Source organism: Leucoraja erinacea, chromosome 11 (assembly GCF_028641065.1).
Source record: "Leucoraja erinacea ecotype New England chromosome 11, Leri_hhj_1, whole genome shotgun sequence".
In the NCBI taxonomy this organism is placed as follows: Eukaryota; Metazoa; Chordata; class Chondrichthyes; order Rajiformes; family Rajidae; genus Leucoraja; species Leucoraja erinaceus.
Window position 1 is genome coordinate 21644547 of NC_073387.1, and position 14728 is coordinate 21659274.

Below are 14728 nucleotides of genomic sequence, written 5' to 3' on the forward strand. Positions count from 1 at the left end.
AACTTGAACATCCCCAATATACATAATTTAACGTGTATATGCAGAAGGAACACACAGAATGGCCGTACCCTCACGTCTTTCGACTGTTTAAAAAATGGTATCTACTCTGAAAAAAAGGACAAGCACCCTTTTGCCAGACTGAAACGCAGTCGTTTGAAGTAGCTTACTGCATGTGAACTGATTGCAAGTCACAATGACACTATTACAGCAGTAATAAACAGCATATGGTGGAAATCGTCGATCAAATTGTGAAATGCTGAAAATACTCAGCAGGCCCGAACACACCGGAGGCGCAGAAACAGGGTTCACACTTGAGGGCTGATTAAATTTCAGTAGAACTTAGAGCCGCGATGAAAGGTCTTCCATTTGAAACGTTACTGTGTTTCTGTCTCCACCTGCTGAATATTTCTTGCATCTTCTGTTTTCTTCGACATACCAACAGCTAACATTAGGTAAATGATGATTATGGCAGTTCCTGTCAATATGTTGCTTTGAGTCTAAAAGTTACATCCGGCTAAATGGTTAACCCTTGCAGAGATCGGGATACTATGATTGAAGAAAATATATACGTTTTTATTTACTTTTGCTGGTTCTGTTCGGATATTACCTAGTCAGAAGCAAGGGAACTATTCCTTACTTATTCAAAAACTGCTTAACTGCAGTCAGTAGTGCAGCCCCCAGATCCCCCCCCCCCCCCCCCCCCCTTCACATTGTAGCGAACAAGTACGAATCTTGCAAATTTAATAATTAATTTATTTCTTGAACCACTTTGCACCATCTTTTCATTATCGAGATTTCAAACCCAATAGTCAAGAGATTTATGATACCATCGCAATCGTAACGCCTCAGATAAGTTTAGTTTGGTTCGACGCATTGCTGCATCCCAGATGCAATAGCGCATTGACGGTAACAAGAGCTGCATTAGCACCAACCAGATCTCCGAACTCTATACATATGCACACAATGGTCTCATCATACTTCTCCCACGTCTTCATTTAATTGTGTACCAGCTCATGAGTACTCATTTCACACAGAAAGAATGCAAGCATTTTGACTCATAATTATTATTTTGAATTATAAAAAATGCTCGGAAAAGAACGAAAGAAAGAAAGAAAGGAGGAAAGGAGGAACCGCTGCACCACAGAGAGCATATTAACGTATGGCATCTCTGTGTGGTATCTCAGCTGCACGGAGGCGTAGAGGAGAGCTCTTCAGTGTGTCGTCCACAAAGCACAGAGGATTATTGGGACACAGCTACCAGCCTTGGAGGGCATCTACCACACACGGTGCCTCAGGAAGGCCGTCAGCAATCATAAAGACTCCTCACACCCTTGTAATGGACTGTTCAAACTACCTCCCTCCGGCAGACGTTACAAGGCCTACGCCCGAACCCCCAAACTCAGGAACAGCTACAGCGGCTCTGAACCGGCCCTGCTGAGTGACCCCCCCCCCCCCCCCCCCCTCCCTGGACTGTCTCCCTCGAATGGTCACGTCACACAGACACATCTGCACTTTAGTCTGTTGAACTGTTTTGACTGTTTTACTGGTATTTTTACAATCCATGTTCTCGGGATATCTAAATCCAAATTGTATTAGTTATTTATGTTATGACATCGGTTGGAAGCTGCATTCCAAATCTCGTTGCGCACATGTGCAATGACAATAAAATATATTATTATTATTATTATTAGGAGGAAAGGAGGAAAGGAGGAAAGGAGGAAGGAAGGAAGGAAGGAAGGAAGGAAGGAAGGAAGGAAGGGAGGAAGGGAGGGAGGGAGCAAGGAAGGGAAGGAAGGAAGGAAGGAAGGAAGGAAGTAAGGAAGGGAGGAAGGGATGAAGGGAGGAATGGAGGAAGGAAGGAAGGAAGGAAGGAAGGAAGGAAGGAAGGAAGGAAGGAAGGAAGGAAGGAAGGAAGGAAGGAAAGAAAGAAGGAAGGAAAGAAAGAAAGAAAGAAAGAAAGAAGAGAGAAAGAAAGAAAGAAAGAAAGAAAGAAAGAAAGAAAGAAAGAAAGAAAGAAAGAAAGAAAGAAAAAAGAAAGAAAGAAAGAAAGAAAGAAGGAGAAAGAAAGAAAGAAAGAAAGAAAGAAAGAAAGAAAGAAGAAGGAAAGAAGGAAGGAAGGAGGAAGGAAGGAAGGAAGGTAGGAAGGAAGGAAGGAAGGAAGGAAGGAAGGATGGAAGGAAGGAAGGAAGGAAGGAAGGAAGGAAGGAAGGAAGGAAGGAAGGAAGGGAGGAAGGAAGGAAGGAAGGAAGGAAGGAAGGAAAGGAGGAAGGGAGGAAGGAAGGAAGGGAGGAAGGAAGGAAGGAAGGAAAGAAGGAAGGAACGAAGGAGGTAAAGAAGGAAGGAAAGGAAGGAAGGAAGGAAGGAAGGAAGGAAGAAGGAAGGGAGGAAGGAGGGAAAGAAGGAAGGAAGGGAGGAAGGAAGGAAGTAGGAAAGCAAGAAGGGAGGAAGGAAGGAAGGAAGGAGGGAAGGAAGGAAGGAAGGAAGGAAGGAAGGAAGGAAGGAGGAAGAAGGAAGGAAGGAATTTGACCAGCATTTACAAAAAAAATGATGACAGTTGCTGTTATAATGTAGAAATAAAGAAAGGACAGAAAGAAAGAAATAATGAAAAGGAGGAACGGAGGAGGAAGAAGGAAGGAAGGAAGGAAGGAAGGAAGGAAGGGGGGGAGGGGGGGAGAGGGGAGGGGGTGGGGGGGAAAGGGAAGGAAATTCCCATATGTAGAGAAAGGGGAAAGGTAGGAAGGAAGGAAGGAAGGAAGGAAGGAAGGAAGAGGAAAGGAAGGAAGCAGGAAGGAAGGAAGGAAGGAAGGAAGGAGGGGAGGAAAGGAGTGAGGGTGGGAGGGAAAGGGAAGGAAATTCCCATATCTAGAGAAAGGGGAAAGGAAGGAAGGAAGGAAGGAAGGAAGGAAGGAAGGAAGGAAGGAAGGAAGGAAGGAAGGAAGGAAGGAAGGAAGGAAGGAAGGAAGGAAGGAAGGAGGGAGGGAAGGAAGGAAGGAATTTGACAGTATTTACAAAAAAAGGATGACAGTTGCTGTTGTAATGTAGAAAAGGCCACAAACAACACATAGAGAGCAAAGGCCCTTAATAGCATTTTGTTAAGGAACATGCAAAACAATGTATATATATTTTTCTACATTGAGAGATATATTGGCCCAAGCATTGGGAAGACTTCACAGAATGCTGTGATAAGTTTCATTGCGATTCTGGTGAGGGCAAGTTGATTTAAATGTGCAGCATGTTTGCCATAGGAATTATGACGGAAAGAGTACAGGAGAGATTTATGAGTATGTTGCCAGGACATGAGGGCCTGAGCTATCGGGAGAGTTTGGATAGAATAGGACTTTATTCTTTTGGGCACAGGAGGTGGGCCGTTGATCTTATAGAGTTGTATATAGTTCACACCGAGGTTGGTGGGTATATGGAACGAGCTGACAGAGGAGGTAGTTGAGGCTGTTACTATGACATAATTTAAAAGACATTTAGTCACGTAAGTGGATTGGAAATTTTTAGAAAATTTCCGCCAAACCTGAGCATGAAGGACTAGCATAGATGTGTATTCCTGGTCTGCACAGGCAAGTGGACCAAAGGACCTCTGTCCATATTGTAAGATGATAGGACTTTAATGGATGCTAAGAATTAATATCCAAAATATTCGAATGGATTGTAACATCGTAACATTTCCCATTTATTTAGAACTGCCTGGAAGCGTCACTCAAATAAAATGGTCTAAGCTGTGATTGTGGCTTGAATTGAATGCAGTCTAATTTAAACGTGTATTGCTATTTCCTATATTATCTCTACTTCCCTTCTTGAGCAAAGGAACAATATTGGCTATTCTCCAGTCCTCCGGGATCTCACCTGTGGCTTGTGAAGATACAAGGATTTTTGCCAAGGCCCTTGTTATCTCCTCTCCAGCATCTCTCAATAACTGGAGAAGAATCCCATCTGCCTATGGGGATTTATCAAATTTAGAGCTCTTCAACACCCCAATAACTCCCCCATCTTGGTCTCTAACTGCCCTTTCATATTAATAGTATTCTCACTGTCCTTCATGTTCTTCTCCCTGGTGAATGCAGATGTAAAGTACTCGATGAGCACCTCACCTACCTCCTGTGCCTTCAAGCACAAATGCCCTGCTTATCCTTGAGCCTAGTTACCATCTTGTTTTTAGTGCATGTATAAAGAGCCTGGGATTTTACTTGAATTTGATTTGTCAATTACATTTCATGGCATCTTTTTGGCCTTCTAAGTGTCTGCATGAGTTATTTCCAGCTATCTTTAGAAACCACTCAACGAGTTGTTAATAATGTTATGAATTAGTGCGAAGCTGAAGTGTAACAGATCTATTTTAATGTGAATAAATAGCATTCACAACACCTTACAAAATACAACCGCTATCAACTATTACATTTCAAAGTTAAATGATTGCATTTTCTTTTGTCAGCTGAGGTCCAGCTGCTGGATTGTTGACCAAATTCTGAGATATGTCGATGATAAAAATGAAATGAATAATATTTGGACACGTCTTGGTTACTTAAATCTAGAAATTAATGAATGCTGGTTTCAGGACCTAATGGTAATTTCCATGGGTTCTAACCTATGGCTAAACAGAATGTCATGGATTATAATGACAATGGGCTTAACAATATAAAATACTTAAGGTTGAAACGGGTAATATTATACTTAAATATTTTTTCACAACACGGATAACAATGTACAAGTTACTTCATATATTGCTGATGATACTAAAATGGTTGGTATGGTAGATGGGGAAGATGGTTATCATACATTGCACCAGGATCTTGGTCAGCTGGGCAAGTTCACTGAGGAATGGTTAATGGAGTTTAATGCAGATAAGTATGAGGTGGTGCATTTTGACAAGTCAATCCTGGGTGGGTCATTCAGAGGGAATGGCAGGACTCTGGAGAGTTTGTAGAATAGAGGGATCTACGAGTGCAGGTACATAGTTCCCTGAAAATGGTGTCACATGTGGATAGGATGGCAATATGTTTTTTTGGTTCATTGGCCTTCATGAGTCAGCTTATAGAGTATAGAATATGCCATGTTGCGTTATGATTGTACATGACGCTGATGAGGCTTCATTTGGAGTATCCTCCTCCGTTTTGGTCAGGCTGAGGGGTGATACTATGGAGATGGATAAAATCATGATGGGGTAGGTGGAGTGAATGCACAATATATTTTACCTCGAGTTGGGAATAAAGAACCAGAGGGCATAGGTTTGAGGAGAGAGGAGAAAGATAGGAACCCAAGGAACAACTTTTTTCATACAAATGGTAGAGGGAATATGGACCAAGCTGCCAGATGGGGTAGTTGATGTAGTTAACTTATTGTCATTTAAAAGACATTTGGACAGCTACAATGATAGGAAATGTTTAGATATGGGCCAAACGTGGACAGATAGGACTGGCATAATTGGGGAATCTTGGTCGGTATAGGGATGGTGGCCGAAGGGGGTATGTCCGTGCTGTATGACTCTATGCCGCTATGGCACCAATTTGTTCATATTTCATCACCACTGAGTTAAAGTCACGTTGCTTTTACTCTGGTATATAGTTTCTGTGGTGGCTGATATTGTCAACCAAGGGCACACATGAACTGCTGCAGGTGGCGTTTGGGCGGAAAGGTTGGGTGTCTGGTTTGGTAAGTGGATCTCCTCTACGGTACACTGTATACTTGCCTTCGAAGTGTTCCAAACGAATGGATTCGAAGTAGTCTGATACACTAAAAGTTATGGCAAGTTGGGAGGATCATTTTAAATAATTCTGAAATGAACTTAATTTACTGGCTAGACTGAATACCAACTAAATGCGCATTCACAGCTCCCTGGATTTCTAACATTTGCGTCCCAGGAAATAGTACTGACTCAGCACAATTATTGGTAGATACGAGCAAACCAAAGCCTGGTCTTACGAAAGAAGCAAGTGGCTTGCCTAACCACTTGTTTGACATGTTTCATTTCAGACTGTTGTTATGTTTGAGCTAACATAAACTTGCTACAAGTGTGCGCCCTACAAGCACAGTGAACCCGAGTGTTTTGTATGACAAATAACTTAAAATGAAAGTACAAATATATTGAATTTCACAAAAAAAAGTACTATTTGGTTAACGAAGATAACTTTCATGAGTAGCACATCGGCATCAGAGAGGCGCACAATCCAAAACATTTCGGTTATGCTGGCGATGCGATGACCGGCTGTGGATTTCGATATAGAAAAATATTATACTGTACTTTAACTAAATAATGAAATACTCACTTCGCCTGCGGATAGCCAGTTATTCTTTCGGCACGTATTTACTTCTGACGCACAGTTTCCAATGCTCTTCGTGAGAGATCTAGAAATTATTGGACTGACTGTAGAAAAATACATTAATTCCATTTTTTCTGCCTCTGGCGCAGATCTAACTTTATGACGATACGTATCTGAAAGGGATCCATTTCCCCGGATTTCAAGGACATTGGCAAATAATTTGGAGTCCGGCACTAGCTGTAGATTGACATGCGCGTTATGCCTTCCAACATTGGAATCTAATTCATTGATACCGCAACATTTTGCAAGATAGCAACTCGCAGTACGATGTGGCTGTTTGTGTGCTGGGCAAATAACAATAATTAGGACTATTATAATAACGAGGAGTAAGAATGTTACTGCTCCCAGAGAAATTATTATGTAAAATGCCAAGTCAGAAGACTCTTGCAAATCTCCATGGCGATCACCAAACTCTGACTGAAATAGCTCGGTTTGTTCAATTAAAGCGATGGCAATTGTGCCAGTGGCAGAGAGCGCAGGGTGTCCGTTATCCTTCACCAAAACGACTAGCTTTTGTGTGACGGCGTCTCCGTCCTTAAATCGGCGAACGCTCTTTACTTCTCCTGACCTATGCGATATTGTGAAAATACTTGGGTCAGTGGCATGTAAGAGCTGATAGGAAAGGCGTGCATTTTGTCCAGAATCGGCATCTGTAGCCAACACCCTGGTAACCAGAAAACCTGGATGGGCAGATCGAGGCACAGTTGCATTGTTGTGATGCTTGCTGCTAGCTGATATCACAGGAGGATTGTCATTCTGGTCAAGGATAATCACATTTACAGTAACGTTGCCAGTAAACACTAGAAATCCAGCATCCCGAGCTTGCACTTGGATCTTAAAACTCTTTAGCAACTCGTAATCGAACGACCGCTGCGAATAGATCACGCCATTGTCAGAGCTGATTGAAACATAGGAAGTCACTGGGTCACCCTGAACGCTGCCCTCCACAATTCTGTAAGAAATTTGGGAATTTCCTTCTGCATCTGGATCGAAGGCTGTCACAGATCCAATTGAACTGCCGGGCGAATTATTCTCAGTCACATAGATGGTGTGTGTAGGCTGTGAGAATTTGGGAGCATTATCATTTATATCTGAAACATATACAATCATCGTTCTATTTGTAGATAGTGGAGGTGTTCCTTGATCTTTGCATGTCACAGTCAGCGCGTACTCATAAATTATTTCCCGATCAAGCGTATCACTTACGATTAGTTTATATGAATTTTCAAGCGAGCGCTTCAATTCGAAAGGTGCGGTTGGTGAGACCTGGCAATCAGTAATGCCATTCCTATTGGAATCTCGGTCTGTAGCGCTGACTAAAGCAATCGGTGTTCCAACAGGCGTGTCCTCACTGACTGTACTCGAAGCTGATTTCATAACCACTTCAGGCGCATTATCATTAACATCTTCGACATTCACCCGAACAATACAGTACGCGGACAATGACTGTGCCCCCATGTCCTTAGCTTCGACGTGAATTTCATAGACACTGGTTTCTTCAAAATCTAATTTTCTCTTTACTCTAATCTCTCCCGATTTCGGATTAATGCTAAACATTTCCAGTGCACTGTCTTCATTATAGCTGCCCAAAGAATAGCTTATGTCACTGTTGGATCCTTCATCCAAATCAGTAGCATTAACTTTAATTACCAAGGTACCTGGTGCAACGTCTTCCATTAAGCTAACAGAGTCCAATGGCATTTGAAAAATGGGCGCATTATCATTCGTGTCAGTAACAACGATAAATATCTGAGAAGTACCTGACCTCTCGGGTATCCCACCATCAACAGCAGTAAGCAGTAAAGAGTGCATGGAGTACCTTTCACGGTCGAGCGACTGTTTCACCACTAATTCTGGTAATTTCCAATTGCCAAGAGTCTGTATATCTAAAGCAAAGTGATTATTTTGAGTTAGCTGGTACGTCCGAACCGCATTATTTCCAATATCAGCGTCCTGTGCAGCCTTTAAAATGTAGTGAGTTCCAGGTGACACAGACTCTGCAATTTCCAAACGGATTTCTGTGTTCAAGAAATTGGGAGAATTGTCGTTTACGTCCAGAATTTCGACCTCCACTCGATAATGTTCCACGGGATTTTCTATTTCCAGTTCCAAGGGCAGTATACAAGAAAGACTCTTGCCGCAGATGAGCTCTCGGTCTATTCTCTTATTCACAAATAAAACTCCATTCTGAAGATTTATATCCAAAACTTGCGACGGTACCTGAGAAACGATCCTTAATTTCCGACTTGATAGTTCCTCCAGAAATAGTCCCAAATCCTTAGCGATTTCGCCGACCAATGTACCGTGCTTCAATTCTTCTGGAATGGAGTAACGAATCTGCCCGGAAACCATGTTCCAGGCACAAAGCATCAAAATGGACGGTACCGCTTTCTCTCTCAACCAGAACATTCCGACTGTATGTGCCATTTCGTCTACAGGGATGTTAATTTCAACACACGATTTTCTGTGTGTTCCAATATTAATTATTACTTCTTGGACAAGTCGTGTAATTTAGGTAAGAGGACGAAAACCGTAGATACCTACTCAGGAGATAAATCTCGGTCACAAAAATAGCCAGGCTTCATACCTCGTTGTTAGAGGATGGGTGGTGAATCTCCAGATATATTTCTCTCCCATATTGGTAGACAGCGACACAAAGAGTCCTTGTCTATAATTACAGTGGGTTTATGATATAGCTAGGCTCTAAATCACGAGAGTTTCAGCTTCATAGCTATTTAGAAAGTAATTTAAAAGTGTACCTGATCGAAACAAAGTCCGGTGATCAGTCAGTCCTATTTGAAATTTAAACGAATGCAAATTATATTGTTTCAGCACTTTATATATGCCCCATCATTTTTTTACATTAGATAACTTAGTTGTGTGTTCTCATTAAAGGCTGTTTCATGATGTCTGTTATGTCTATGTTAAAACAGGTACGACATTTTCTTGACCTTTCCACGTTCGAGCAAATAATAATATATTCACAACAATGAGCAGGGTATTACTTTCGATAATATGCTTATATATCCATATAGCAATAAATAAATCTATCAATCCTCAAACTACAACTTGATTGTGATATAAATATAGTCATCTAATATAAACATTAACAACTATATTAACTTTCATTTACATAGTGTCTTTCAATGTTGCAACCAACCTAGTATTAGCTCACCAATATTTACATGACATTTGTCCATCCAGTGTTCGGAATGCATCCACTTATGGACAGACAACTCTATCGCAATGGGAGGATAGGGTATGGGTATGTGGAGGAAGATGGCAGACCTCATGTACAAAACAATTATTATCGCCCTCAAGCATTTCGTCAGATTTATCATTTTACTTTGCCAAAGGCATGCTTTTCATTATACAGCCCGGCCATATCAAGCTGTAGATCCTGCCTCGTGTCTAGTATACAGTTATGGCATGGATCCAAATAAATAATGAGTGTAATTATCGTAATCATTCTTTTAAAAGGAACACAGAAACCCATCGAAGAACAGTTATAAACTATAACTGATGTTTTCACAGGGAAACAATAGATTAAAGAGGCATTGATCAGTTTTTGGTTACCAACAAATACACACTGAATCACGAGGGGCCAACTCTTCGTCTCAAGCATACGGCTATATATAGGTTGAAGAACAGAAAATATGTTTAACGAGTGAGTTCATGTTATGCGCTGAGCGTACTGTAAAGGAAGAGTGTCAGAACTAACATAACATCCAATCTTCATTTAATTTTCAACATAGAACAGGTAGTATTGGTTAACTAGTAATATAAATGAGGTCACTTTTAATGTCATTGGAAACCTTACAATATGGGACATTGGAACACATAAACAAATTTACATAATTACTCACCGGGTAACGGGATGGTTCGCCTAAGGTACTGGTGAATTTAGCAAACTGTACGACTGCCTCAACTTCTTTAACTGAAACATACGTAATATTTACGATATGGTATTGGGAAATGATAACCTAATGCACCTTTCTTGTCCAATGAACGTAGCAGTTATGAAGATTATGCAAACCCATAGAGCCAGAGAGCTCTACAGCAAGGAAACAGATCCAACTCGTTCCATGCTAACCAAGATGCTTATTTTAGGTAGACTGAGTCTTGTTTTCCATGGAAGTGAAGAGGCAGTGGGGTGACCCATTCGAGGTTTGATTAAGATACCTTGATAGGGGTGGTTAATCAGATTTTCTCCATATTAGAGATGGCGAAAGCCAAAGAGCTTAGGTATAAAATTAAAGGTTATAAGTTCAAAGTGGAACTTCATAAATTTACCTTTTTACCCAGAAGGCAGATCCAATTTGGAAGACTGCCTGAGAATGGGCTGGAGGAAGGTACTCACATATAATATTTTAAAAGTATTTGGTCAAGCACTTGAATCACCAAGGCATAGAAGGCTACGTACTAGTATTCGTAAGTGGGATTGGTATTGTTACGTAGTTGATCATCAGATCGGACATGGTGGAGCGAACGACTGGTTTCACTGCTGCGTGCTGCTATGAATTCATAGTGCATGGAGTTGTTATCGATTTATTCTCATGGGCAGAGAAGGAGTGTAAAAGCAGCAGAGAATAGAATGTTGGATCAGATGGATCACACTCTGAAACCAATGGTGCATGTCAGAAATTTGCATTGGAGCATAAGCTATGTGCAATCTACTTTCATGGTGTTTATGAATGGGCATGGTTTGCTGGGTAGACTAAATGTACTAATATATGTAGGTCAACTAATTTAGAGTACTGCAAACAGAGATGTCAAATAGATTATGAGTGCAGGCCCATACGAAGCTTTTCAAAAAGGGGGTTACAAAAATAATATGTGAATGAATGTGCGTGCAGAGCATATCACGAGCACGAAGCGCGAATCCCTCGCAGCTGGGGTCCAGGGTCCACTTAAGGTCCCTGGAAGCTCTGAGGTTTGAGATGCTCTGGTGCATTCTGAGCCTTATTTTGGAGCAATTTGCACCAAATTTATGACCAATATTTCAGAAATAACTTTGGTTGAGTCAAGAGTAATAAGTGGCTGGAATGGGATGATTGGGATCATTGTTGTATACATTTTTAAAAATCAAGAATTGAAGTTGTCCTTGTTTTAATAATCAAGTTGTACTGTTGTAAAATGCTATGTAAAATGTTATAAAGGAGCATGCAGAAACTGCAAATAAAGTACTGTGAGTTTTTTGCAGTAAAGAAAACCTTATATTAGAAAATATTTTGTGTTTTGATTTGATTACCTGTTACTGGTAGACTGTGTTAGTGTGTGCATTGCACTGTTAAGGTCCTCCTGACCTAACAACTTCACATCACATCAATTTCAACATGGAATAGTGATGCGAATACAACATTCAGTTCGACTTCAATTTCCATCATGAAAATTGAAGTCAAACTAAATGGTGCATTTACATTACTATGATCGCGTTCAAACTAACCTATTTTACTGTCATACTATTATAACAAATTCTAGCTCCATGATGACATAAACAAGATCACTAAACACATTTTGATTTCTGAAACACAATGGGATTGTAAGTAATTGCAAGCTGCCAAATTTCACCGAGCATTGCCGTATTTTGACGGCGTACTGATTGGGGATGATCAGCCATGATCACATTGAGTGATGGTGCTGGCTCTAAGGGCCAAATGACCTACTCCAGCATCTATTGTCTATTGTCTATTGAATACTGAAAATCAGTACTACTGAATTGTGAAACCATTTTTGAAATGTAAATTTATAATTATTGATTTTGATTGATCTTGTATGTGGATGTGTGTGTGGATATTCACATCTTATCTTAATGACGCGCTAATTGTAAAATGTTTACATATTCCGGTAGAGATTGTTTCCGTGGAGTTCGAAATCACCTTATCTGAAAAGGTTGTGCTTTATTTCTCGGGTTATTAATGAAAGGTCAAAAATCTGAAATATCTTTGAAAAAACCACAACTCTTTCGCTGATGACAGCACAATGGATCTGTGTGACAGCCATCTGCATGCCTGCGTGCCTTCCACGCACAGCAAGTGACCCCCCCACCCCCCCCCCCCCCACCTCTCCCTCCTTCCCCCGTTATTCAAAAGACGCAGCCCCTCCTCTCCCAGACATTCTCCCCCCCCCCCCCGCTCTCTTCCCCCCCCCCTCTCTCTCTCCCCCCTGGCCTCTCCTCCACCACCACCACCCCCTCTCTTCCATCTCACCCACCCCCCGGCCTCTTTTCCGCACCCGACTCCTCTCCCCCCCCCCCCCTCCCTCCTCTCCCCGTCCCCTCCTTCCCTCTCCACTTCTCTCTCCCCCATCTCCTCACCCTGTCCCCCCACTCCGCCATTCCCCCCCCCCTCTCCTCCCCCAATCTCTCCACCCCTCTCTCTACCGCCCACCTCTCGCTCTGCCTTCTCCCCCTCCCTCACCCCCCCCCCCCCCCCCCTCTCCACACCCTCTCGCGTCTGCGAGTTGGGAGCCATGTGTGAATGGATAGAGCAGGGATGGGGTAAAAGGGGCAGATTAATAATATTAATATAATATCAAGGGGTGGTTATTGTGTCTGTGTGTGTGGGTGTGTTTAGTGTGTGTGTGTGTGTGTGGGGGGGGGGGGGGGGGGGGGTTAGTATGTGTGATAGCAGGCATCCCCTCCCCCCCACCCCCCGCGTTGTGGAGACGCGACCCAACGGGTTCCACTTGGTCTAGTAACTATTAAAAGTCTGATCTTGGATATGTGTGTGTGAGTTTCTTCGTGTGTGTTTCTTCGTGTGTGTTCGTTGTGTATAATCACATCTTCTAAAAAAAAACGCGGCGCTAACGTAAACGGTAAAATATGTATATATTCCGTTAAAGATTTTCACCTGTTGTCCACAAGCACCTTATCTGAAAATGTCATGCATTATTTCTCGAATTATTAATGAAAACCTTAAAAAATCAGACAATCTTTGAAGTCTGCGCCGTCTTACTCGCGCTGCAAGTGTCGTCACCCACCTCACCCCTCCCTCCTCCTTTGGTTGACGCTCGCTCCCCGCTGCTCCCCCCCCACTCCTCCTCCCCCCCCCCCCCCCCCCCCCCCCCCCCCCCCCCCCTCCTCCCTGCCCCCCCACCCCCTCCCCCCCCCCCCCCCCCCCCCCACTCTCCCCCTCCTCCCTCCTCCCCCCCCCCCCCCCCCCCTCCAGTCGGCATGCCAGCAGCATCACAAGGTGCACAAGTAACCATGCCAGCAGCGGCTTGAGAAGCAGCAGCACGTCGCCCCAAGGAGCCGCTCAAGCGGCGGATTGGTGAAGGCGGATTGCGGCGCTCGCACTCCGACCTCAGCTGCCGCTTCTCCTGAACCTACTCGGGATTGGAGTTTCTTCGAGTACTGCGAACTGGAGCTCTCGAGAAGGTGCCAGATCGAGAACCTGGCCAGACTCGAACCTGGCCTTGTCCTCAAGTTTCGCAGCGTGAGCTGGCCAGACGCGAACAGCAGCAGCGTTAGCGGCAACCAGCCGCTCCGGGGGGGGGGGGGGGGGGGGGGGGGGGGGGGGGGGGGGGGGGAGGACCAAGCACCCGCCCTCTGCCAGGGTCATCCAGTGGCTGTACAGCTGCAAGGGGGCCAAGGAACCCAAAGGCAATACTCCCTCTGTCCTGGTGTGGAATAAAAAAATATCGCGTCCCAATTTCTTTTTACTCTGCATCCATCGCCCCCCCCCCCCCCCCCCCCCCGGACGGCCATGATCAGCGGTGGCAAACAAAGTTTAGTAGCAAGTAATTAGGATAGCTAATGGAATATTGATCGCCTTAATTACAAGTGGCGTAAAGCAAGGAAATATAATGCAATGGTCTAACACCGCGGTGACCAGCACCAGAGGATAGTACGCATCACGTGCCACATTTAAGGAAGGCTACGATTACATTTGCTGCAGCACAGAGAGATTCAGAATGATGCAGAGAGAGAGGTTCCACGTTGATTCTTGGAATAAGTGCTTGACATACGAATAAAAGTCGAGCAAGATGGCTCTGTACTCTTTACCAGATGAAATACATGAAATATTATCTTACAGACAGGCAGATAAGACTGTGAACAGGATTCACAATTGGCTACTCAGAGGATGTTACTCGTATTTGTATTATCTAAAACACGCGGTTGGATATTGTTCCAGAGTAAATGGCCATCGATTTAAGAAAGCCACTGAAAGATGTTCTATCTGTTCTGTTGAATATTCTAGCAGAGAGCGCAGCAGGCGCAGTCACTGGTAATGTTCAAAACGACGAGTGACATACATTTGAAAGGTAAGGTGGTCAAAGGTTTCAGGAGGAATGTGCTTTTGAGATCAAGATTGTATCACCATGAACTTATTGAGTCAAGTACTGGGCTCCAGGAGTGGAGAAGGTTGGTATCATAATGAAATCAGTTTTGCTGCCTAATT

At 43.2% G+C, this 14728-nt stretch overlaps 1 protein-coding gene across 1 annotated transcript in view; it reads right to left on the reverse strand.

Moving 5' to 3' along the window:
* The window catches only part of LOC129701362 (uncharacterized), a 227863-nt gene that overhangs the window by 199306 nt on the left and 13829 nt on the right, over positions 1 to 14728 (reverse strand). Inside the window, exon 4 of the mRNA XM_055642496.1 lies at positions 6273 to 8663. Within this exon, the coding sequence (XP_055498471.1) occupies positions 6273 to 8663 (2391 nt within the window). The remainder of the gene's footprint in view (positions 1 to 6272; positions 8664 to 14728) is intronic.